This window comes from Chaetodon auriga, chromosome 22 (genome assembly GCF_051107435.1).
Source record: "Chaetodon auriga isolate fChaAug3 chromosome 22, fChaAug3.hap1, whole genome shotgun sequence".
Lineage (NCBI taxonomy): Eukaryota > Metazoa > Chordata > Actinopteri > Chaetodontiformes > Chaetodontidae > Chaetodon > Chaetodon auriga.
Genome location: NC_135095.1, coordinates 8,265,410 through 8,291,057, shown reverse-complemented (window position 1 = coordinate 8,291,057; position 25,648 = coordinate 8,265,410). Strand labels below are relative to the sequence as shown.

General features: G+C 45.4%; 2 protein-coding genes across 2 annotated transcripts; both read left to right on the top strand.

The window, feature by feature from the left end:
* The first annotated feature begins 78 nt into the window (after window positions 1-78).
* kdm5a (lysine demethylase 5A) lies at window positions 79-16,849 on the top strand. Its single transcript, XM_076722812.1, has 29 exons — window positions 79-1,315; window positions 2,401-2,478; window positions 3,038-3,160; window positions 3,328-3,498; window positions 4,017-4,202; window positions 4,707-4,785; window positions 4,897-4,988; window positions 5,094-5,252; window positions 5,384-5,503; window positions 5,686-5,844; window positions 6,143-6,324; window positions 6,546-6,708; window positions 6,803-6,922; window positions 7,019-7,213; window positions 7,398-7,579; window positions 7,735-7,859; window positions 7,977-8,127; window positions 8,269-8,389; window positions 8,847-9,023; window positions 9,122-9,300; window positions 9,431-9,569; window positions 9,704-9,883; window positions 10,026-10,586; window positions 10,711-10,869; window positions 11,227-11,355; window positions 11,437-11,584; window positions 11,773-11,993; window positions 12,158-12,634; window positions 15,780-16,849. Exons 1-29 carry the CDS (start codon window positions 1,169-1,171, stop codon window positions 16,104-16,106), a joined length of 5,250 nt encoding a protein of 1,749 aa, XP_076578927.1. The 5' UTR covers window positions 79-1,168; the 3' UTR covers window positions 16,107-16,849.
* A 1,306-nt stretch (window positions 16,850-18,155) lies between these two features.
* Window positions 18,156-24,996, top strand: LOC143314988 (sodium- and chloride-dependent GABA transporter 2-like). The gene is made up of 15 exons (XM_076722372.1): window positions 18,156-18,221; window positions 18,578-18,778; window positions 19,954-20,088; window positions 20,178-20,318; window positions 20,411-20,498; window positions 20,587-20,719; window positions 20,900-21,034; window positions 21,847-21,950; window positions 22,113-22,237; window positions 22,343-22,455; window positions 22,617-22,754; window positions 23,084-23,186; window positions 23,332-23,432; window positions 23,573-23,743; window positions 23,934-24,996. The coding sequence occupies exons 1-15, from the start codon at window positions 18,215-18,217 to the stop codon at window positions 24,081-24,083; spliced, it is 1,845 nt and encodes a 614-aa protein (XP_076578487.1). The 5' UTR covers window positions 18,156-18,214; the 3' UTR covers window positions 24,084-24,996.
* The last annotated feature ends 652 nt before the right edge of the window (window positions 24,997-25,648 follow it).

The following is a 25,648-nucleotide window of genomic DNA, read 5'->3' as shown; positions in this document are numbered from 1 at the left end:
GTTGCAAATAGATGTTTACAGGCATATCACTGACTTCTGTTAAAACCTGCGACCTCGGAAGTAGTAAAAAGTTTCCGAGTGTTATTGAAGGCACCATAACAGCTCCCACAACCTTGCTAGTTGTGGCTAGCGCGTTAGCTAATGCGGGTACAATACCTACAGACGACGTTTAATTATACGGAAAGTGATACCCGGTGAAACAAAGCAAAATGAATATTGCTTTTTTTCTACATGATTACGATTAACCTACTCAAAACATAGTGGACTATCCTGCTCAGTCGACTTTCTCAGCTAACGTCAATGTTAGCTGCGCAACGGGTAGCGGTAGCTAAGCTTATTTTAGCCAACCAAAATAGCTGTGTGCTAGCTCTCCACTGCTTCAAATGCTTCAATGAATGGGGGTTGTTGCACGGAGTAAAGACACCAGCCACCAATGTACGATTGCCACTACTAGCTTCCTTGTTGTTGTCCTGCCTGGCTAATACTTAGCTATCAGGTGCTCGAAGTGGACGTGAAGACAACAGTTTATCTGAGGGAGCGAGCGTGATTACGTTAGCTAGTGAACATTACCAGCTTGCCACGGGACCTAGCCAACCGTGGATAACTTTGTTCGAAATGCATCATCACGAAGAAATCATGCACTACCCAGGTACACAGACGTAGCAATAGCAATATTAGCTTGCGTAACATAACATTGCAGCCAACACTGTTTTGTTTTGTTTTTTGTTGACAAACTTCTTTTCAAATTCTGTGATCGCCCCTGGCCCGAGTCTTCACTGCAGGGTTGATTATTTTGAAGTTGTCGTCTGTGAGGAGGAATGATGGCGTTCCGGGCTGACCCTGCCCTCCGTCCCAGGTAGGGGAGTGGTGGTGCGGACTGCCCGGCCTGGCCCGGCCCGCTGTTTGCGGATGATGGGAAAACATTGATCAGACCGGTTGTTGTGTTTATGCATCCACTTTCAAACCAGACCATGATTCGCCATCGCGACTGGAGTGGCCTGTCATTGTAGTGATTTGTTATTTAGGAGATTTGAAGAATCATGATGGACACGGAGGAAGTTCCCCAAGAGGAAAATTGTTGGAAGTAATCACGGATTGTTGAGCTCAACTCGGTGCATTTTATCAGGTATTATTTTTTAAAGACTGTTTCACGAGCACCACATCAACAATGTCTGCATTTGCTGAGTTCGTCCCCCCTCCGGAATGCCCGGTTTTTGAGCCGAGTTGGGAGGATTTCTCGGATCCTTTAGGATTTATCAACAAGATCCGACCCATCGCGGAGAAAACGGGCATCTGCAAGATCCGGCCCCCCGAGGTAAAGTGACATATCATATAAACACAGGATTAAAGTGTGCGAGGATTTGCCTGTTATGCTCCTACGTAGTTAGTGCTGCTTTACCAGGGCCTGCGTGAAATTTGCGATAGGCAACGACATTACTAGTTGCCATTACTCTAATAGAGGTCAAATAGGCTTAATTTCTGTGCACTCAACTGTGCTTATTTTGCACTCGGGTGAGATTGGGTTTCATTTATTGTCCAGAAAAGTTTTGGAAAGGCGGGATAAATTCAACAGTTCCGGTTATAATTTTTTTGTTTTTATTTTCTTCTTCGTGGCTAGCTAAGTTACAGTACAGTGACTGGACCACGTTAGCTGCGAAGATGCGACATAGGACCACATGCAGGGAGGCCTGTCGCTCCTGTCAGACTACAACCACATATTTATGTTATGTTAAACAGACACACAAGCATCCATTTGCGTATATTTGAATTTTCTAGGACCTTTACGAGTTGGGGCCTGACTGTGTGACCGACAAAGCATCAATACCCTTTCGGAATAGACTGAATGACTTATTGAAAATAATAGCTTCAGATGGGCAGTGTTTTTTTGCACCTGTACGAAAATAGGCTCAACTGCACTTTTCAAAGCGTATTGTGCGTTTAATAGTTATAACCATGGCAGCAACTAAAGATTGTTTTCATTGCCAGTTCATCTGTTGATTATTCTCGACTAATAGATTAGTTGTTTAGTCTATGAAATGTTAGAAAATGGTGAAAAACATTCATCAGTGTTCCGAAAGCCCGAGATGATGTCCTGGAAAGATTGATGAAGCCAGTAAACAATCACATTTAAGGCAAAGCAATCAGAGAAATTTGACTTTTTTCCCCCTAAAAAAAATACTCAAACCGATTAATGATTATCAAAATAGTTGGCTATTAATTTAATCATTTACTACTAATCAATAAGTCTTTACAGCTCTAGTTATAGCCCCTAGCCTTGCTGAATAAGCTCTGCTCATGTTCTTTTTTTCTTAAGAAATGATGATTTGTTCAAAGTTGCTGTCATTTCCTCATTGCTGACGTTTTGGGAAGAGCTAATGTTTCTGTCTTCTTGTCCGTCAGGACTGGCAGCCTCCGTTTGCCTGCGATGTACGCAACTTCCGCTTCACTCCTCGAGTACAAAGACTGAATGAACTCGAGGTGAGTTTTGGAAAAACGTCTGTCATGTCATCATATCAATAATACTGTGAAGGCGTGTCTCCGGTGTTGTTTTCTGAAGAACACACACACACACACACACACACACACACACACACACACTCACACAAAATAAATAAATTCACAAGTGCAGCATGTATTATGGAAATTATTCTGACTTCATTAAATTTTGATTGACTCATCTGGGAGGGAGAAACAAAAACTTGACAGCTGAACACTGTGTGTTGTTAATGAACTCATCAGTGCTTTATACAGGGGACCAGAGTACAGACTTACTTTCACCTACAATGTCTTCTGCCTTACACCTGTTGAGGTTTGGATGTGTGTTTCTCCAAACCCTCTTCTCCTTGTATGTTCAGTGTAAGAGCAGCAGGACAACTCCAGTCCTGGAGTTATAAGGTTTTCTTATAACCAGAGAAGTATGGCCGTGTATCAAAGAGCAGCCATTCAGACATAATTTTGCCCGAGGTGTCCAGTGTGCATAACAGCAGAACGGTACGCTCCTGCACTTAGAGCCTGTCTTCTTTCTCTCTCTGTCCAGGCCCTCACTCGGGTTAAGCTCAACTTTCTGGACCAAATCGCAAAGTTCTGGGAGCTGCAGGGATCCAAGATCCGATTCCCTCATGTGGAGAGAAAGGTTTTGGACCTCTATCAGCTCAGCAAGGTAAAACTAGATCAACTGCTTTTTACGAGGTGTCTGTTTTTCATTAATTGATTTGACTGATTCTAGCCAGTTGCCTGTTTAATCCCTGTGTGGTATTTGACTGATAAATTTAAGCTGTTCATGCTGTTGGAAAAAAAAAGTTCATGTTGGACACGTGTGTGTTTCAGATTGTGTCATCGGAGGGCGGTTTTGAGACGGTGTGTAAAGAGAAGATATGGTCCAAGGTGGCCAGCCGAATGGGCTTCCCACCTGGGAAAGGCACCGGCTCACTGCTGCGCTCTCACTATGAGAGGATCCTTTATCCATATGAACTCTTCCAGTCTGGGGCCACGCTGACTGTGAGTGCTACCAATTTAACAAGCTAACACAGTTCGACAAGCTTCATACAGCTGCTCAGTAGCAGTCTGGGTGCTTTATGACCAACCTCAATATTGAAGCTCTGACAACCAGGAACATGTAAACACAATATTGTTGACCTAAACTTGTGCATATTTTTGTGTACTTTTCCAGGTATTCATCATTTTACTCCATATACAAAATACACGTTTTGAATGTATGGTACAGAAGTTGCAGTACATGAACATTTTGTGAGTGGGTGTTGTTATTTGGTTACTTTAGTTTTATTCCCCATTGAGCTAAATGTGTTTTGGCTGTTCCCCGCGTCTCTCTCAAATTTCAGTCTTGGACCACTTTGCGCTGTGGCACACCGACCAAACTTGGCCTGACCAAATCAAACACGTTGCAGACAGCCTCAGGCCAAATGTCGCAGTAATAATAGCCCTGTTTCTTCAAAGCCTGGAATGGATGGATCTTAATGTTTCCAAAACCTAATTTCTTTTTACTCAACTCCTTCCAGGGCATCCAGCGGTTATATGAAGAAGGAGATGATGGGGAAGAGCTGGATGAGGGAGTTGGTGAGGAGGCAATGGAGGAAGAGGAGCAAGATGAGGGGGAGGATAAGGACAAAGATCGGGAGGGTGATGGAATGCAAACGAAAGACAGGCTTCTGCCTGAGAGACGCTCCAGGCGCCTTAAGTCTGAGGTAAAAGAAGAAAAAGAAACTGGAAGGAAGTGTTTTTGCAAAAATAAATGTTTGTAATAGTGGGTAGACAATAAGATTGGGACGCACTGCAGAAAAGTTTTTTTCACCTTTTTGCCAAGCTGATCACTCAGTGTGTGTGCACTGGAGGCTTCAAATTTGCATACCACACTTTTGCAAGTTGAATATTGGGCCAGGATTGGCTTCCGAACGATTTGTGACCCCACCCCTGAGAAAGGGATTTTCAGTAAGCACAGAAAAACATCTTTCTAGTGTCACACTCTGCACATCCATCATAACGTACAGAGAAGCTCAAACATTCAACTGTAGGAACAAGAAGAAAAAAACCTATTTTTCAGTGGAGGGGAACTTTAAGCATCCCTCTCCCACCCCTTCCCAGATTCCCAGCTGCGGCAGGCATGCTCCCCAGAGGCCGTCTAACATTTGGCCTTTTAGCAAGACCACTCTGTTTCACAGACTGCTGTTGTTGTCGCTGTGTTTCTCTAGAGGGAAAACAAGGAGCCAAAAGGCCTAAAGATCTTTGGTACAAGTCCCAAGATGGTCGGCCTGGAGATTGTATCAGCTGGTAAGGATCATTTTCGGTTGACTTGTATTTTTACACACGGCACCGGCGCTGAGCAACATTTAACTGTGAGCATTTTTATCCTGACATCGGCACTTTTGCCCTTTCACTCAGATGATGGATTCAACAAGAAGCAGCGTCACCTCAAAGCCCAGGCCTTCGCCATCAAAATGAGACCCCGCAAGGAGACGCTGGAGGTCAATTTTGTGAGTGCCACCTCAGTGTGTTCAGCATTTGCCGAATGGCTGATATTTATCCTTGGAGACTGTGGCCGTGACATCCCTTTGTCTTCTGTGGCACTGATCCCGCAGATTGACCTCTACCTCTGCCTGGTGTGTGGACGGGGTGACGAGGAGGACCGACTCCTACTGTGTGACGGCTGTGACGACAGCTATCACACCTTCTGCCTGATCCCACCTCTACAGGATGTGCCCAAGGGGGACTGGCGCTGCCCGAAGTGTGTTGCTGAGGTAAGGCTTGAATGCTGTAGCGCTGTTACATATTTCTCCATCTTCTCATTATGTATTTAACCTTTTTTATGCATCATCTACATGGTATGAAGTTCTATTACAATGAATGTGTTGTCTATCATCCCCCACAGGAGTGCAGTAAGCCCAGGGAGGCATTTGGCTTCGAGCAGGCAGTGAGGGAATACAGTCTCCAGAGCTTTGGAGAAATGGCTGACCAATTCAAGTCTGACTACTTCAACATGCCTGTTCATGTACGTAAAATCAACTGATGTGTCAGTCTGCTGGAATATGTAAACGGTTACATGGGCGCCCTTCCATCACCAGGCAGCCAAACTTTCTGCTTTAACAATCGGAGGTTAAATGCGTTGCTCACAGGCTTTTCACTGTTGCAGAAAGGCATGGAGATTTCATTATTTCCGCTTTGTGCCCCCAGATGGTCCCCACAGAGTTGGTTGAGAAAGAGTTCTGGCGTCTGGTCAGCAGCATCGAGGAGGATGTCATCGTAGAGTACGGAGCTGACATCAGCTCCAAGGAGGTGGGCAGCGGGTTTCCTGTCAGGGACGGTAAAAGAAGGCTACTTGGAGATGAAGAGGTGAGATGATTGTTGCGCTGTGTATATTGTCTTTGAATATGACAATTTGGAGTAGATGCATGTTGACCTTAATTATAAGCCCAGTTCATTATTTTGTTACATGTCTTATTGAGGTGTATAACAAGTGAAGTACTTCTGATGGGGATTCCCCTGTGTCAGGAGTAATTTTATTCATCAGACTTTCATCTAACAGATCCCCTAAAAGCTTTTTTCATTTTAACTTAATGGTGCTGCATTAAGTAAAGAAACGACATTTGCCCTGAAGTGAAAGAAGGAACATTGTTTCCTCTCTTGTTAGGAGTATGCCAACTCAGGCTGGAACCTGAACAATATGCCAGTGCTGGAGCAGTCGGTGCTCACCCACATCAATGTGGACATCTCGGGGATGAAGGTGCCCTGGCTCTATGTGGGAATGTGTTTCTCCTCATTCTGCTGGCACATCGAGGACCACTGGAGTTACTCCATCAACTTTCTGCACTGGTGAGACTGAACAAAGGACTTTATTACAATTCTGACCATATGCCTGTTGGTGGAAAAAAAAAACCATACACCATTAAAAGCAACAATACTGCTTACAATTGGAAAAAGTAAAATTGTTGAGTTATTCGTGAAACTAACCATATTCTGTTCCACTCGTGTGTGGCTCTGAATAAGAGCATCAGCCAAGTGTATTCAATGCTAATTTATTCCTCTGTCTCCAGGGGTGAACCGAAGACTTGGTACGGAGTGCCGGCCTCTGCAGCGGAGCAGCTGGAGGCCGTAATGAAAAAGTTGGCTCCAGAGCTGTTTGACTCCCAGCCTGACCTCCTCCACCAACTGGTCACCATCATGAATCCCAATGTCCTCATGGAACACGGTGTCCCTGTATGTAGTCTGAGCCTTGATGTTTGGTGGAGTGGATATTGGATCTGATCCATGTTGATTAGTCAAATATATGTGTGCACTTCCCGCCCTTCAGGTGTACAGGACCAATCAGTGTGCAGGGGAGTTTGTGGTGACCTTCCCCAGGGCCTACCACAGTGGCTTCAACCAGGGCTACAACTTCGCAGAGGCCGTTAACTTCTGCACAGCTGACTGGGTGAGGGAAAAGAAAAAATCCTCTTCCATTTTAAAAAGATAAGTTTTTTTTTTCATTGAATGTGGGTGTTGACCTTTCACACCTGCCCTTCACTAGTTACCCATGGGTCGTCAGTGTGTGGCCCATTACCGACGCCTCCACCGCTACTGCGTCTTCTCCCACGAGGAGCTGCTGTGCAAGATGGCTGCTGATCCGGAGAGTCTTGACGTGGAACTGGCTGCTGCTGTCTTCAAGGAAATGGGAGAAATGATGGAGGAGGAGACGAAACTCAGGCAGGCTGTCCAAGAAATTGTGAGTGTCTTTTTGTTGTTGTTTTGGGTGATTTAGGGTAATTTGGCGTTGAACCTGTGCCTTGTATTTTAATACAACTTCCTCAACTTGCATACATATTGTGTCCTTTTCACTTTGTACAAGTTCTGTGCTCACAGTATATTTAGGGACGTCATCGTCAATGCTCTTTCCTCCTCATCTACAGGGGGTACTGTCCTCAGAGCAGGAGGTGTTTGAACTTTTACCTGACGATGAGCGCCAGTGTCACAAGTGTAAGACAACCTGCTTCCTGTCTGCACTGACCTGCTCCTGCAGCCCTGAGCGCCTCGTCTGTCTCCACCATGCAGCAGATCTCTGTGACTGTCCACTCGGCAACAAGTGTCTTCGGTGAGAGATTTTTTTCAGTGTTGTACAAACAGTGTCAAGCAAGAAAAATAAGTGTAGTGTTCAAGAAATCTGATTTGTTGTTAGCATTACATGCTAAGCTCCATATTCACCACATACACCATATTCTCATTAGATATCTGCACAATATATTTCAGGTATCGCTACGATCTAGAGGAGTTTCCCTCCATGCTGTATGGGGTCAAGACACGCGCGCAGTCTTATGACACCTGGTCAAAGAGGGTCACCGAGGCCTTGGCTGCTGACCAGAAAAACAAGAAAGGTTTGTTTATCTTGGTCCTCCAACAAAATGTGGTCGAATTGCGCGCATTTTGAATGGTTGTGTTTTTATGGTGGTGTGTCTGTGTGCAACTGCATGATTGTTCTGTGTGTCTCATAGATCTTATTGAGCTCAAGGTTTTGCTGGAGGATGCAGAGGACAGGAAGTATCCTGAGAAAGCTTTGTTCCGTCGCCTGAGGGAGATGGTCAAAGAAGCGGAGACATGCTCCTCTGTAGCTCAGCTGCTGCTCAGCCGCAAACAGAGGCACAGGTCAGTGAGCATGGATACACCTAAATGTACTGATTGCACTGCATGTACACACGCTTGAATATTTTTTTTTTCCATTTGCAAATCAATACTGTATATCTGTGGTGAACTACACTGTCACTCTTTTTCCGTGTGCGTGTGCAGCAGCCGTCTGCGTTCCGAGAGCAGTCGTAACCGCACCAAACTGACAGTGGATGAGCTCAAGGCCTTTGTGGATCAGCTCTACAGGCTGCCCTGCATCATCAGCCAGGCCCGACAAGTCAAAGTGAGTCCGCTCTATTCCTATTTTCTTTCCCAGACACCCAGTAATCAGTGAAATACAGTTAAAACCTGTGAATGTGAGCAGAGTGGAGCAGTGAGAATTTCCAGAGTTGCTTCGTTTGCTCTGTTCCCGTCTCAAAGCTGCTCTGCTCAGTATCGCTCTGTGCTCAACTCAGTTTTCTCCATGTAAACTCATTGTATTTTAATTTTTGCCCAAACACTAGTCAGAATAATTTACAAATAAAACATGAGTTTGCTTGGTTCCTTCTCAGGCTACTTAGAAAAAAAAAAAAAAAAAAAACCTAGCTCAACTCAAACTTAAGGTAATCTTTCTTTAAGCTAATAAATCAGTAAGACCATATGTTATTAATTGAAAACTTTTTTTTCCACATGCTCTGGTTCACTCTTGAATTACTGCTAAAACTTGTACTTGACTCCTGCTTCATATCCTTCGCTCCCAGGAGTTACTGGAGAATGTGGAGGACTTCCACGAGCGAGCCCAGGTGGCACTGTCAGATGAGATGCCCGATTCCTCCAAGCTGCAGGCGTTGTTGGATCTGGGTAGTGGTCTGGACGTCGAGCTGCCAGAGCTGCCCCGACTGAAACAAGAGCTCCAGCAGGCCCGCTGGCTCGATGAGGTGGGCTTTTACAACACAGCCTGTTTGTGTGGTCTGCTGGAGTTGCTTTAATTGATGTAATTCATCATGTAAGGTGTGCTGTCCTCATCATGTCCCAGGTGCGCGTCACCCTGGCTGAGCCTCACCGCGTCACCCTGGAGCTGATGAAGAGGCTGATAGACTCTGGGGTGGGCCTGGCACCCCACCACGCTGTGGAGAAGGCCATGGCCGAACTGCAAGAGATCCTCACTGTCTCGGAGAGATGGGAGGATAAGGCTCGGGCCTGCCTGCAGGCCAGGTGAGGTTGCACATATACAAACGCATACAAACACATTTGCACTTTCCTGCTGTGCTCTTCGGCTGTTTGTCGTTCAGCAAACTATTACCTGAGTCACACTTTATCATCCTTTGCGTTTCTGAACCCACAGGCCTCGACACAGCATGGTGACCTTGGAGAGCATTGTGCTGGAAGCTAGGAACATCCCAGCATACCTACCTAATATTTTGGCCCTCCGAGAGGCGCTACAGAAGGCCAAGGAGTGGACAGCTAAGGTGGAAGCCATCCAGGTACTATCTACGCACACACTGCATCATCTAGAAGCCATATCTGAAGCTGTGTGTCCTCTTGAGGACAATGCTCATCGCTCTGATCATCTAAACTGTCTCTAACCTCTCTCCTTTCGTGCATCCGCCTCATGCAGAGTGGCAGCAGCTATGCTTACCTGGAGCAGCTGGAGAGCCTGCTGGCCAGGGGCCGCTCCATCCCTGTCCGCCTTGATCCACTGGCCCAGGTGGAGTCTCAGGTGGCTGCAGCTCGAGCCTGGAGGGAGAGGACCGCTCGCACCTTCCTCAAGAAGAACTCCACATATACACTGCTCCAGGTGGGCCAACATGAGAAAAGTTGATTTGATGCTTGCCTGTCAGATGTATAAATCTTACGGTTAGTGATTATGTCTTGTGCTGAAAGTAGATGAATAAATACTGTAAGCAGAGTAAAAACTTTTTTCATTGCTACCCTATTAGGTACTCAGCCCTCGTGTGGACATCGGGGTCTATGGCAACAGCAAGAGCAAGAGGAAACGTGTGAAGGAGCTCATGGAGAAGGAGAGAGGAGGCTTTGACCCAGATGCCCTGAGCGACCTGGAGGAGAGCCTTGAAGAGGTGCGAGACCCTTCCACCGTTGTAGCAGCCTTCAAAGCCAAGGAGCAGAAAGAAGTGGAGTCCATCCACTCACTCCGTGCTGCCAATCTAGCCAAGATGGCCATGGCCGACCGCATCGAGGAGGTTAAGTTCTGCCTGTGTCGAAAGACGGCCAGCGGCTTCATGTTGCAGTGCGAGCTTTGTAAGGACTGGTTCCACGGGGCATGCGTGCCCCTACCCAAGACAGGATCTCAGAAGAAGCTAGGTGTCGGTTGGCAGAACAATAGCAAAGACTCCAAGTTCCTGTGTCCGCTGTGTCAACGGTCCAGGAGGCCGAGGTTAGAGACCATCCTGTCGCTGTTGGTGTCTCTACAGAAGCTGCCAGTGCGCCTGCCTGAAGGAGAAGCCCTCCAGTGTTTGACAGAGAGGGCAATGAGCTGGCAGGTATGCACAAATATGACTACTCATTTATAGCTGCTTTATTGTGAACGCTTAATTTAATTTATTAAACGTTTTGCATTTGATCTCGACTCTAAATACCCGTCCTTACTGCTCTAACTCGTACCAGGACCGAGCGCGTCAAGCTCTGGCCACGGAGGAGCTGTCCTCAGCCCTGGCTAAGCTGTCTGTGCTGAGCCAGCGCATGGTGGAGCAAGCTGCTCGGGAGAAAACGGAGAAGATCATCAATGCCGAGCTGCAGAAAGCTGCTGCCAATCCTGACTTGCAGGTATTTCAGTCTTTTATCTCTTGTTGATTTCCGCGTTGCTCTATAACACCAGAAAGCTTCTAGAGGTGCCGATAGTAATTCTTGTGGCTTTTACTGCAGCTTTGGGTGTAAGTATGCAATACACCAGAAGAGGGCACTAATGTGTAAATATGAAATGGAACACAAGATTGGATTGACATTCTAAAAATGTGAAAATAATAACAGCTTTTTTTGGTATCTGGTGTCTAATCCTGGTATCTTGCTAGAAAAAGCTTCTTTGTTTTGTCCACATTATTTGTGGCAAAGAATCTCATTAAATATAAGAAACATTAGAGACATGTTTTAAATATGTGTTTTTATATTTCTGTTCTTCCCCAGGGCCACATCCAGACCTTTCAGCAGTCCGGTTTCAGCAGGGCCACATCACCTCGCCAGTCCGTGGATTACGATGATGAAGAGACGGACTCAGACGAGGACATCAGGGAGACTTACGGTTATGACATGAAGGTGTGTGAGCCAGCAGTGCGTGATGCTGTGCGTGTGCAAGCGCGTGGGATTCTTATCTGTCAGTGTCTGTTCTTGCTGCAGGACCCCGGCGAGGTGAAGCCCTACCTGTTCTGCGATGAAGAGATTCCCGTGAAGTCTGAGGAGGTGGTCAGTCACATGTGGCCGGCTGCCACGCCATCCTTCTGCGCCGAACACGCCTACTCCTCAGCCTCCAAGTCCTGCGTGCAAAGTGAGTCTGTTGCCTTGAGTCAGATTACTCATCATCCCCTGTTGTTTTTGTGCACGGATGATTCAAAGACAGCAATTATTCTGAGCATTTGTAATACTCATTTTAATTAATTTGAGCGATTCCGCCTTGCTGGTTTCCTCTCAAATAAATATCTCCGTCATCGCATACTGAGAGCATTTGCATTTCAGATGTGGGCACACCCAGAAAGCAGCCCAGGAAGACTCCCCTGGTACCTCGCAGCCTGGAGCCGCCAGTGCTCGAGCTGTCCCCGCAGGCTAAGGCCCAGCTGGAGGAGCTGATGATGCTGGGAGACCTGCTGGAGGTGTCCCTGGATGAGACCCAGCACATCTGGAGGATCCTGCAGGCCACGCACCCCCCCTCTGAGGAGAGATTCCTGCAGGTCATGGAGGTAGGGAGGTCATCCATTATGCAACCTGATTGCGCAGCTGGACCCCATGACAAATGCTAGATAGTGACTAAACACTGGGTTTTGGTCTGTTCTGATTTTGTGAATAGATGCATAGATTCAGGTCAAACATTCCTGCATTTTCATCTTTCCTTCCTTTCCTACAGCCCGACGACTCTCTGATGGAGAAGCCGCTGAAGATCAAGCTTAAAGATTCAGAGAAGAAGAGGAAAAGGAAACTAGAAAGAGCCGAGCACCATCACATGCTGATGGCCGCTGCTGCTGCTGCTGGCGGGGCTTCGGCCATGGGCGACATGCGACCGGCCAAGTCCAAAGAGCTGAAAAGGGTGGGTCTGGAACTGGGTCTTGGGGGTAAACCGAAGAAGAAGAAACTCAAACTCAACCTGGACAAGAACCGGGAGATGAAGCAGCTGGCCAAGCGGTTAGCCAAGGAGGAGAAGGAGAGGAAGAGAAAGGAGAAGGCAGCAGCCAAGGCAGAGGCCATTAGGGAGGGGCTGGAGAAAAGGAAGGAGAAGAAGATTCTCGACATTCCCTCCAAGTACGACTGGTCCGGAGCTGAGGACTCCAACGATGAGAACGCTGTGTGTGCAGCCAAGAACTGCCAGAGACCCTGTAAAGATAAGGTGAGGACTCATCATGTCGCTGGCCTCCACAGTACATGTGATAAATGTCGTTGTGGTTTGGTAATGAAGTATGTTCTTTCCCACATATACAAGTCTGACTTTCAGCACTTCAGATCGAGATTGTGTCAAGAGGTTGTGTTGCAGCAAAAGAGGCACGAGGGGTGAATCATAGATGATTGATAAACACAGCAACAGTTTAGCAATTAACAGAGGTCAAAGGCGACCATGTGACTGTGCACCTGTTGAAAACTCAAAGGTCTGTATTTTAAAATATTATTGTTAAAATATACATTTAAAGCCATGTATTTAGAGGGAATATGGACAAAGTGCATGTGATTATTATCTCAGCATTGTCTAATATTGACATTTTGAAATATTGCACTCAGTAATGTCCCATTAAATCAAGAACTGCTGGAACTAATTGTTATTTACATTTTAGAGTAATCAAGGTGTGTCTCCATATGTCCTATTTTGTCCAACCAGCAGTCTAAAACCCGAAGACATTGAGTTAACAATGATGTGAAACAGAAAAGTAGCAAATCCTTTCACTGGAGAAACCAGAGGAAGCAGGGAATTTTGGGCGAATGTGAGCAGAGAAGAAGAAAAGTTTAGCAGTGAAACCTTCAGGTTTGTGTCATACAGACGGGGCTGTTCCTCACACAAACTGATGTGAGGCGATCCTCTCTTCACTCCAAAACTATCCAGCGGATGGTTCGTAACTGACTTGACCAGCTGACTCCGCTGCGAACTGATTGGCCAGTGAAACAGGTGATGCGCCTTCCACTGTAAAACCAGCCACTGGCGACTCGAGAAGCCAAGTCGCAGGTGACTTGGTGCCATCAGCTGGTTTGGGCTGAGCTGAGATGGGTCAGATTGCACCACTCAGCTTTTTCTTCCAACCTTCTAGAAGGTTGCATCTGATGAATCTTTGGTCTGAACTTAGCAGTAAGATGTCACATTGACAAAATTTAGTTAACTTGCTCTTGTAATCATTTACATTTAGACTTGTGATACTCAGTATGAGAACCTTAAGCATACTATTATTTGGAGGGATGATAAAAAGACATCTATCCATGGGGCTGGATGGTGTATTAAATGTTTTCAAATTTGAACAGGCCTGTAGAGATGTCTCACACCTAGGAGATCAAAACTCAATGATTAGATGTTTATCCGCAAAAGAGATTTTTACATTTTCTCTATCTTTCCTGTCCTAAAATGTCTGTAAAGTTGCAAGTGTGTGAGTTCCTTCATCCGAGCTTGATGTGCAGACTAACCTAATGAAATCAGACACGATGCTTTGCTAAACTGGAGCTGTTTAACTGCTGTCGGAGCATGGCACAACACCATGATGTTGGCAGGCTACCTTGTCAGTTAGACACTTCCTGGCCCTCCATTCTAACATCCCCGCCGCACTGAGAGAGATGGTAAATTCTGGTCGACATCTTTTTGTTTGCCAAGTTAATAACGAACACTTCTCAAAATGAACATCATGCAACTTTATTGAATATCAACAGCTGATAACAGCACTGGAACACCTTAAAGAGAGTTACACATAACGTATTAACAGGACACTCTAATGTGGTCCTTTTCGGAGACAGCACTGCAGACTGTCCACCAAGTTAACCAGTGGCCAGTCTCCTTCTCTTCTGTGTCTGCGGGGACAACCAATCAGAGCAGAGAAACAGGGAGGCATGCATCTCTGTGGGTGGAGTAAAGATACTGACATTATGAAGGAGCCAAACTAGGCTGACAACGCCTGAAGTTGGGATGATGACACAATCAAAAGATTCATGTTTTGTATTTGCTTATTATGTAATTGATGAATCAAATTCTGTGTCCGTGTGTGTGTGTTTGTTTGTTTGTTGTGTTTGCATGCTCTCTCTATGTTTGTGTCAGTCCAAACACATGCAAATTGGACATAAATTGCCCATAGATGTGAATTTTAGGAGGTATTTCATTCTGTCTCTGTGTGTTAGCCCTTTGATAGACCTCTCCAGGGTGTACCCTACCAGTAGCCCACTGCATGCTGGGATGGGGCTCAGGCTCCTAAAACAATAGAAATATAGAGATATGAATAATAATATGATATCAAATGTTGCTCCAGATAGGACCGCACTTCCTAACCACATTGACAAATGTATTTGATGACAGTGAGTCAACAAACCTTTGCTGTTTTTCAGTATGTTTGGATGTCACGTGTACGAAACAAGTGATGTTTGACCTCTTAGCAAAGGGCTCATAGTGCAGTGCCCGTTCAAAACCAGCTTGTTCAGAACTGTCCCAGCGCCTGGCCTCCAGTGTTGCTGCTTGCAACGGACCCACAGTTTTCTTTTTCAATCTTTATTAACATCACACTGTTATTACAATAGACAATTTACCGAGGTGTTCCCAAAACATGAGCCATTCCTGTTTCTTTAAGTGGCATTTAATCAACTGAATGTAGGCCAAAAGCAAAATGTGTTTACGTATTGAAAATATCAAAATACCACTTGCATTTGATCATAGGCAAACGTTTTCATCTTTTACAGGAGATGCTGAAAAAAAGCCCTGCCTCTGAATTCTAACTTTAACAGGTTATTGCTGGTTCCCAGGTTGCTGTTTACATAGGATACCTTAATAACATGATAACTAACCACTGCATAGGGTGATCAAAACATTGACAATAAAACTCACATTAGTTGATGCCTCATTTAGGTATAACCAGCATTAACTGTAAGTCTCTCTCTATATGGCTGTGGGTATAATCGAGGGACAGACAGACAGACTGACAGACACTGAAGATGAAGAAAAGCAGAGGAGAAGGACTTGAAAGATGCGGGTTGTGCCTAGTGTGTTTCACTCCACAGTAAATCAGCTGACAGGCCTGAGTGCCGTGTAAAACATATCCAAGATCATCTGTAGCCCATCAGTGTTTGGGCTGTTTCGTGGCGGCTCTGTTTTCAGTTCAGTATATCAATCAAACAATGACTGACTTGCAGCTTTAACATGCTGTTAAAAATTACACATGAATGATGTTTTTCTGGAGTTGTGTGCTTTGCTTGACAAACCACCGCCACATGTTTTCTTTTCAATAATTGTCATAATGCGTCCTGGTTGTCGTCCCTCCTTAGTCCTCGCTCACATGCTTGCCTGTGTGTATTTCCAGGTGGACTGGGTGCAGTGCGACGGCGGCTGCGACGAGTGGTTCCACCAGGTGTGCGTGGGCGTGTCGTGCGAAATGGCCGAGAACGAAGACTACATCTGCGTGGACTGCTCTCGGAAGGCGGCCGGGGCGAGCGGGGGAGGGGGAGGAGGGATGACTGTGGAGGAGGTGGCGGAGGAGAGCGTCGTCGTGCTGTCGACGTCGATGTGCAGCGGCGTGCAGAGTCTGCAGTCGTCGTCTGTCGTGGCCTCGTGGTCTCACGCGCCCGCCACCTCTCATCTAAACCCAGCAACTTCACAGCAGCAGCAAGAGCCTCAGCAGGGCAGTTAGCGCTAAAAAAAAACAAAACAAAAAAAAAACAGCCTAGGACTGACTTTGAATACTGTACCTCATGCAATGAGCATAACACAAAACCTAGTATCCAGCTAGCGTTTCAACCCCTCAACCTGTAAGACTGAACAGAATCTGAGGGCCCTTTCTGAGTGAACTTGGACAAGGAAGGACAAACATGGAGGTGTCTGTGTAACCGCCTGGATTATAGAGCACAAGACAAAACGACAACTTGCATCTGGAAGGCAGAGAAGAGTCCTGCTGTCACCCCGAGGCTCCACCAATGACATGCTCTCATTCTCTCTGAGCGCCAAGATCTGTTGAAAAGGTTGTTAGTACGCAGAAACGATGTAGTCCTCCTCCAACAGTTTTAGGCCTAGAAACATCCACCAGCTACTTGCTGGTCCTCCCTGGAACAATAACAACTCATCGGTACACGTACTTACACTCAAACCACACACCCACTTAATCCAGCTGTTGTGTTCAGTCCAAACAGGCAGATAAACAGACGTGTCCCCCAGTCGTGTTTTATTGGACATCCTGAACCGCTCCCCTCTGCCCTCCGCCTGGCTCCTCGGACAGTAACATCTCAGTATGTAGGACTCCGGACTAGGAAACACAAATGGTTGTAATGTAGTGCAATTATTTATAATGTACATACTTTTAAGCAATTAAACAAATGAATTGTGGCTTTTTTTTGTTTTGTTTTCTCACCTTTAATAAACTGTTGCTAGTCAAATGATAATTTGGATGGGTTTTTTTTTCTTTGTTGATTTACTTTTAAGAGGCAGAGGTTTTGGCTGAAATGTCAGGATTTGACCCGCCAATCATCCCGAGGGCTCTGTGGTGACTTGCAGTCACGTCATTGAGAGGTTGATTGATTTCAAGTGGCAAGTTAAGCTTCACATTTCCTGTGTTACTCATTAAGCCCAATTAGAGGGGAGATGTGGAAGAATGTTGTGGAGCCCCGGTATGAGGACTTGCATGCTGAATTCCATGTTCTGTGTGTTTTTCCCTCTCAGCTGAAGGTCGGGAAATGTCCGTATTTCACACAAGATGTATGAATTTCAATTTTTCTGCTTATAACGGAGAGGAAAAAAGCAACAATTCTATAGGATTCACACTCAAATGTCTGAATTTACAGAACAACTATGTGCAAAGGAGGGGAGGATTGTGGGTGGGGGCTGTGCTGATGTCCACTTCTAACTCAGCCAAGTCAAATCCGGCGTGAACTGACCCCGGCTGCTTTTGTGACTCACGTCTGTCATCGCTCTGACCGGGGCCGTCAGAAATAGCGATCTCAAGGGGCTGCAAGGCACCAACAAAATCAACCGTAATGGCACATAATAGATTACATAACGTCTGCGCCGTCACCTCATGCCGCTCCGTCTTCATCGCCTGCTGTTTGTTGTGTTGATCCTTGAGTGGAATTTCTGACTGAAACTGTTTTAATGGTCAAAAAACCTTTCATAATCACACACTGTCCAGCTCCTTCCATCAGCTGTGTAGTAATAGTAGCACTAATACTGTGTTAAATCAGCAAATGCAGATGCACTTATCTGTCACACTGACAGTTATTTGTTACACAACATGGAAGATTTGTCAGTGTTCACATTATCTGACCCTCCTCTGATATTTTAGCCTCTCATACCATTATGTGAGCATAATGTGGGGATCAGTTCCTTCCATCAAATAGCCCCAGTAAACGCTTTAGGATGTACTACAGTGCAGAGAGGAAGGCTTATTATCAGGGTGCCTGTCTGCTCATACTTTTTGCAGGAGTTCCCTAAAACACTGTTTTAATATTTTTTTGTATTGTACATTTCCCACAGCAGAAACTGACAGTGCTGATCATGCTGTCATCCCACTGGACTCTCCTGTTGCACCTTCTTCTAGCCGTGTAGCCATGGCAGGTGATGTACTTTGCTCCAAAGGGGGCAGAGGAAAGGGAAAGGAAGTGGAGGCTGGCCTAAGTTTAGCATTACAAACCCCCGCCCCTTCGCTCCGGTCATGTTAAATACTAAAACCTGAGCATTTACAGATAAATCTCCAGAGACTGCTTCAGCCTTGAGACAAGAGTTACGCACAGAAGAGCAAGTGGCACTGCGATGAAAGGTAAGGTGCAAGTGTCATTTCACAAACTGCATATGGAGATTTTTACTGCGATTTCAATGGATTCAAGTTAATTGAAGTCATTTCTTTTAACATGTTGATTGCTGTATTTTTCTTTTTATTTAAGGCAATGACAAGACTGAATTGCACTTACACGAAATTGATACAATCCATAAAGTATACAAAGCACCAAATTAATCTTTTTGTGTCTGGTTTTAGGTGAATCTTGTAAGAGATTTAAAGGACTGAGCATGCATGCCCCTTTTCTATCTATACAGCTCTACACATTCATATCTTATAGCTTCTGTAACCTGCTGCAATCCTCCTCTGCTCTCCCTTCCTCCCTGTCTGCTCTGTAGGAGACGCTGCCAAAGCAGGCCTCTCCAATGGCACCAGCCAGACCAAGGACCTGCTGCCCTCCTCCTCCTCCTCCCCGGAGAAGATGGAGGAGCGTGGCCAATGGAGCAACAAGATCGAGTTTATCCTTTCGGTCGCCGGCTCAATCATCGGCCTGGGCAACATGTGGCGCTTCCCTTACCTCTGCTACAAGAACGGTGGAGGTGAGTGGAAGGTGAACTGAGTGGATGGAAGATGGGTTGAATAGTTCAGTAAATTCATTAATGGCTATCAGCACTGACAGAAGGTATAGCTTAAACTTAAAACATGAAGATTTGCATTTATAGTTTAATTGTATGTCAGGCTTAAAGAATTCAGTCTTGCACTTTTACAATCAGCCATGCAGTATTGTTTTTACATGCAATCAGTAGTATTACTGGTGATAACACATGCAAAAACACACAGTATAAAGCATGACAGAACACCCGAGTGCTCCTTTTTTTTAGATGCGCTTGAGCTCAGGTGAAAGAAATAAAATCATCTAAATTCAAGCACTCACAATTAACCAAACCCCAAAGAATGTTTCACCCTTTTTGTTTGTGGACATGCCTGTGTAGCTGCTAAATTGGACACCCCTCATCCTCCCTCCATGGGGCAGCACGGGTTCAGGGTTCAGGGCTGATCGGGGTCAGGCAGCTGTTGTTGCTCCTCGCTCACAGCAGCTGTCCCCGCAGAGAGGCGGAAATCTGAGTGCACCAAGCATCCTCAGCCGCCCGACGGGGCGTCAAACTCAAAAGGCGAAAGAGAGTGGCAGTGGCTGGAGCTAAAGAAAGGAACACTGGAGAAACATGTCTCTTTGTGCTTGTTCTCATCAAAAGTTACAATACAGCTTCAGACCAATTCAGTTTATGGCACTTCTACATGCTTTGTTCAAGCCACCTTAATTTGGTTAAAATCCCAACTATTTAAATGTAATCTGGTGTGAACAGAAGCAACACATTCATTTGAAGCCAGAAAAAATGAGCATGTAATAAGTAACACATAATATGCAATAAGTGATCCAAGAAAGGGTGGGAGGGGGAAGAGAGAGAGAAGGTTCACACCAAGTTGGAATAATGCGCTTTCTTCATAATTCATTGTAATTTGTATCTTTTGTAGTAGAGAATGTTACCTAAGTAAATGATCTGACCTCTTGAAGTTATGTGTGAATGAATGCCGCTTGTCACCTAATGCACACTTGGACAGGCTTCGCCCCCCCCCATGACCCTGAGTAGGAAAAAAAACAGCCATACAAGGAGAATGTTGCTCAACATGCAGTGTATGCATACGGCACCGGGAGCTGAGCTGGAGATGGTCAACCAGCTCTTACCCTGAAATGCTTTCCTTTGTCTCAACTCAGGTGCATTCCTCATCCCCTACCTGATCTTCCTCTTCACCTGTGGCGTTCCCGTCTTCTTCCTGGAAACAGCCCTTGGCCAGTACACCAGTGAGGGAGGCATTACCTGCTGGAGGAAAATCAGTCCCTTGTTTGAAGGTAGGTAGGACAGGTGTGCCGTCTTGCAGGAAAATGCCTCCACTGGTTGTGTGTTTTCAGTGCCGTCTACTAAAATGTCTTTTCTTCAGGTCTTGGCTATGGCACCCAGGTGATCGTGACTCTGCTGAACTTCTACTACATCATTGTTCTGGCCTGGGGGATTTTCTACCTGTCTTACTCCTTCTCCTGGGACCTGGCCTGGTCGTCCTGCAACAACACATGGAACACAGGTAAATTAATGTACTTCAAAAGCCGACAGAAGTTCCTCCAGTGTTTTTTAAACATTTAAGAATTCCTACACTCTGTTCTTTTCCCTCGCCAGAAAACTGCGTGGAGTTTCAGAGGAGGAACACCTCAATCAACCAGCCGATCAACCTCAACATGACCTCTCCTGTCATCGAGTTCTGGGAGTGAGTTCTTCTGGCCGCTTGGTCATACATTGCTGTTCTGAAAATGACAGTGACGCATCATCTCGGTGTTTCTTCCTCGTCTCTGCAGGAGAAGAGCGCTGAGGATTTCCCCCGGCATTGACCACATGGGCTCCCTGAACTGGGACCTGGCCCTCTGCCTGTTTATCGCCTGGATCATGTGCTACTTCTGCATCTGGAAGGGGGTGAAATCCACGGGAAAGGTGGGTGAAAGGGACCTCTTTGAGAGCGCAAGTGAAAACTCCAGGTGACCCTTTCTTTTATGTATTTATTCTTGTTTTACCAGAAGGGTGCATTATGGATGACATCTGGTCTTTATTTCTTCTTTCTGTCGTGTTTCGTCATGGCATATTTAACATCTCTGCATGTGTGTGTCTGCATAGGTGGTCTACTTCACTGCGACCTTCCCCTATGTCATGCTGATTGTGCTGTTGATCAGAGGGCTCACCCTCCCTGGCGCTGGCATTGGTATACAGTTCTACCTTTATCCAGACCTGGGACGACTGGCGGACCCACAGGTACCAGGATGTCAGAGAATCCCCTTCAAATTAAAGCCAAAATAAAAAAAAAGAATCCGTTGATTAATGTCTGCTTGACGAATCATCGTGGTGGCCCCAATGAGGGCCTTCAGAAGAGCCATGTGGTCCCCATGGGCGAGGGTGCACCAGGTGCAGGTATCCCATGGTTCTCTGCTGGGGAGCCTAGTTTCTGCTGGGTCCATCTGCTCTCCATGAAAGAGGCAGGGGCCACAGGGATCAAATGTGGGGCCAGGACACCACAGGGACTGTAAACATGAGCTCTACCAGGGCTGAGCCGCAGACCACCGGATAACCAGCCTTCCCCCCCTCTGGGAGGATGAGAGAGTTTTTAACTGGCTCTGCTTGACTCAGACCGGCAACGGTCCAATCAGAAGAGCTCTGTCAGAGTCCCTTGATCAACCTCTTATCTATCTCGCTTGTTATCAAGTGCTGTTATTACTTGTACTAGAGTAAACACACAAAACTAATAGTTCAGTGTGTCATTTCATTCATAATTATGCTCTTACACAATGCCGTTATGTGGTCATTTTTTGTATCTGATGTTTTGACTCGTTCTGCTATCCGTCTCAGATCCCGCACTCTCTATATGTGTTAATCAGTGTGGAGACAAACAATCCATGACAGACCTTTAACTCTTCACTGATGTGAAACTACAATAGTCAATGATCATACATACTGACACTCAGCACGTGAACTCCTCTGGATTATCTAAACACTGCATGATGTACTCGTGCATATCATTTAGCGCCACTTTCGTTTCAGTGACTTATTTTTTTTTTCCTTTGCATAAGGTGTGGATGGATGCTGGTACCCAGATCTTCTTCTCCTACGCCATCTGTTTAGGGTCGCTGACGGCTCTGGGCAGCTATAATAAATACAACAATAATTGCTACAAGTATGTAAACAATCTATATGCATATGAAGGAGGACATGTTTACATGGTTCAGTATGGAAAAAGTCAAACAAAAATCTGAATTGGTCCATGAAATTTGCTTAAAAGAGATGCAATGGACCACCTGTGTGACTCTGAAGCCTGATGATGTCCATTCCGTTGCAGAGATTGCCTGTCGCTGTGCTTTCTGAACAGCGGCACCAGCTTCGTGGCAGGCTTCGCAATCTTCTCCATCCTGGGTTTCATGTCTTATGAGCAAAATGTTCCCATCTCAGAAGTGGCCGAATCTGGTGAGACTTGCATCAACTACATTCAAGGCTTGGAGAAAGGGAATAAACCTGTATAACCTCTGTTACCTCTGGTAATCATTCATGTCGTTGTACTCGTCTCTGTAGGTCCTGGCCTGGCCTTCATAGCTTATCCCCGTGCTGTGTCCATGATGCCTTTCTCTCCCCTGTGGGCTGCCCTCTTCTTCATAATGATTGTTTTTCTGGGGCTTGACAGCCAGGTAGATGGTTAACTATCACACACGCACTGTTTTCCACAATGGCACTGATTACTGAACAAATGCAGTGTGAACACGGCATAAATTGCACTAACGTGATATTAGAGATTCATTCACTTTCCTGTTCTTACCTCTCCCCCTCTTTTCCTCACATCTCCCACCAGTTTGTGTGTGTCGAGAGCCTCGTGACAGCGGTAGTTGACATGTATCCTGCTGTGTTCCGGCGTAAGAACCGCAGGGAGCTCTTCCTGTTAGCTGTTAGCCTATTCTCCTTCTTCATGGGCCTCACCATGCTGATGGAGGTAGGGGTCACACTCGGGACCGCACACACACAGATGCAGACTATACACACGCACAGCTGCATGCACAGAGACAAAGATCTGCAAGCATTCACTGCAGTATTTTTAAGATGGCCGTCTTAAAATTTCCTCATTGTATTTTTCCTTACAGGGTCATTAACTATGTGTTTCATCCACACACAACACACACACACACACACACACACACACACACACACACACACACAAACACAAACACAAACACACATATACTCATTTTGTAAGTACAAACACGTCAAAGGTTTTCTGCAGTATAATTATGCCTAAAGGCTTTATTATCTCTCTGTTTGTAGGGAGGCATGTACGTCTTCCAGCTGTTCGATTACTACGCAGCCAGTGGCATGTGTCTTCTCTTCATGGCCATCTTTGAGTCTGTCTGCATTGCATGGGTCTATGGTAAGCCGTCCTCAAACATAAAAGATTTTCCTATTTGTTTTAATCAAAGAGTGCTTTTTCTAATCACTGGCAGACACTCATCATCAGCTTAAGTTTTTTTATGGTGCGGCGGCAAAGAGAGAAATGTCTTTACTTGTTTTTGCAGGTGCAGATCGCTTTTATGATAACATTGAGGACATGATTGGCTACCGCCCAGGACCTTACATCAAGTACTGTTGGCTGTTCTTCACTCCAGCCACGTGCATTGTGAGCATCAACAAACTAATTCATAGCATCAATGCTATCCAAAAATGACAAAGGCTCACAGCACCTGAGGCCTCCTCTACTCTTTTGCAGAAATCAAAAGAAATTCACCAACAGTCATACACGTCTGCTTGTCCCTGCAGGGTACCTTTGCCTTCTCCCTCATCAAATACACTCCCCTGAAGTACAATAATGAGTATGTGTACCCATGGTGGGGCTATGTCATTGGCTGGCTGCTCGCTCTCGCCTCCATGGTCTGCATCCCGCTTTGGATGGTGTACAAGATCAGCACCACCCAGGGGACGCTCAGAGAGGTAAGAGTTGCCCCTTATAGAGCTCTTTGTGATCCATCAGTGTCTGAAGTTGCAGGATCTGTGTGCCAGTTTTGGTCTTGGTCTTAAATCAGACTTCCTGTGCCCCCAGCCGCTCTTACTCTACTGTGGAATTAGCTCAGAAAAGATGTTTGAGACTGGAGCGGTTAACACTGGTTTATCTTTTTTACAGCGCATCCAGCTGCTCATCACACCATCGGACAGCTTACCCAAAACCAAGAGGGAGCAGGAGAGGTTACTGGCCATCTTCGCTCCTGAGGGAGATGCCACCTTGACTACAAATGGCTACTATCCTGTCTCAGAGAGAGACTCCAACTTATGAGGCCCACGGTGGTGATGGGTATGGGAAAAACACATGGGGTTTTTGTTCCATCCTTGACCTGCTGCACCCTTGCCTCCATCTCATAGATCACAGCAGGGAAAGAGAAATAAAGTGCCACATCACCTACTTTAATACACAACAGATATGGAGGACTCGGGAGACAATAGGCCTACAGTGTGCTGGGTTTGGCAGCATCTGTACATTTCAGTGCATGGCAGTAATGGGATAAAGAAGGATAAAGAAAAAAAAAAAAGTCACATGTTATTTGTCATTTATTGGATTACTTAGACGTTTGAAAGGGGACAAGGGCTTTTTTTCAGGGACAAAAGTCATTCACTCTACTCAAACCGACTCACTCTCTTGCATTGGCCTAAATTGTTCAGATCTGCATTTTGTAGGTGATGCAAATGAGCTAATTCAAGGTCAGCTGCAATTTATGAGTCAGCCATGTTCTGAGAAAATGTTACAATTTTAAAAGAGAAGTTAATGGCATTTTCATCTCATTCAAAGGTGGCAGATGTAGAGAGAGAAACACTGGTTCCACCAGCAGTGTAAAAATAAATGTTTTAGTTTGCATAGTAGGGTTGTTAAAAGTGGGCACTATGTAAGATAGTTTTTCAAGTCCATCTGACATCACTTCATGGTTCCTTTGCCATATTTGTATCATATATTGTATTATCATAACTGATTGGGGAAATTTTCCTTATTGTATTTACAAGCATTGAAATAAAATGTTTTGCATGAATGGGCTGTGTAATGAAAAGATAAAATGGCAGTAAAAGTTAAAATGCTGTAGCAATAGCTGTAGGACTAACGTGAAATATAGCTTCATATTTTGTGCTGTAACATAATATGACTGTACAAAGAAATGTGAATCTTGTAAGTATGTTTTTAAATAAACATGCAAAATTTTATGTTGTCTTGAGCTGTTTTACTGGTGCTATGCAGTGTTGTACTTGTGTATCTTAATCTGTCTGGAGGGAGAAGCCTGAGGAATAATAAAAAAAAAGTTTTCAGACCCATAGTTTGCGTAATGTACCTACATGCTGTCATTGATGTTATTTCCCAAACCAGCCATTCTCTTATATGACTTGCAGTCTGCCCTCAGCAAGATGCAGGAAATGTGCATTTTACTGTTTCACAATAGGAAAGAATGTATAATTTCTGAACAGGAAAATAATGGGATAATTAGGACAAAAAAGAAGCTCCAACTCCACTAACAAATTCTTTAGGAAATGAGACTCTGCTTAGAGATATTTTACTGGCTGTATTATATGTTATACTAAAAAATGTCAAATGATATAATGCCCCTGGCTTGATAAAGAGGTGTGTAGTTTGTGAAGACTGTTTTTTAAGGGGGTACAGCTTCGTAGACATCAAGACGCCTGTGCAGCACAATGATGGGGCAGTTTTGGACCACTTTTCTAGAATAATTTTACCACTGGGTGTCATGCTTCTCCTTTTCTGTCGGCGAGCTGCTGATTGGCTGAAGCAGGACCGTCACTCTCTACGTACCTCGGTGACGCCCCGCACTTTCCCAGCATGCAGCGGGTGGTGTCTGTGGA

Bases quoted from the DNA above. Each gene is read 5' to 3' on its own strand.
- kdm5a (XM_076722812.1), top strand. From the start codon at position 1,169: ATGTCTGCATTTGCTGAGTTCGTCCCCCCTCCGGAATGCCCGGTTTTT. The intron at 6,325-6,545 runs GTGAGACTGAAC...CTCTGTCTCCAG, and splicing joins TCCATCAACTTTCTGCACTG to GGGTGAACCGAAGACTTGGT. The intron at 9,301-9,430 runs GTGAGGTTGCAC...CTGAACCCACAG, and splicing joins CGGGCCTGCCTGCAGGCCAG to GCCTCGACACAGCATGGTGA.
- LOC143314988 (XM_076722372.1), top strand. The intron at 21,035-21,846 runs GTACCAGGATGT...CCTTTGCATAAG, and splicing joins GACGACTGGCGGACCCACAG to GTGTGGATGGATGCTGGTAC. The intron at 22,456-22,616 runs GTAGATGGTTAA...ATCTCCCACCAG, and splicing joins TTCTGGGGCTTGACAGCCAG to TTTGTGTGTGTCGAGAGCCT.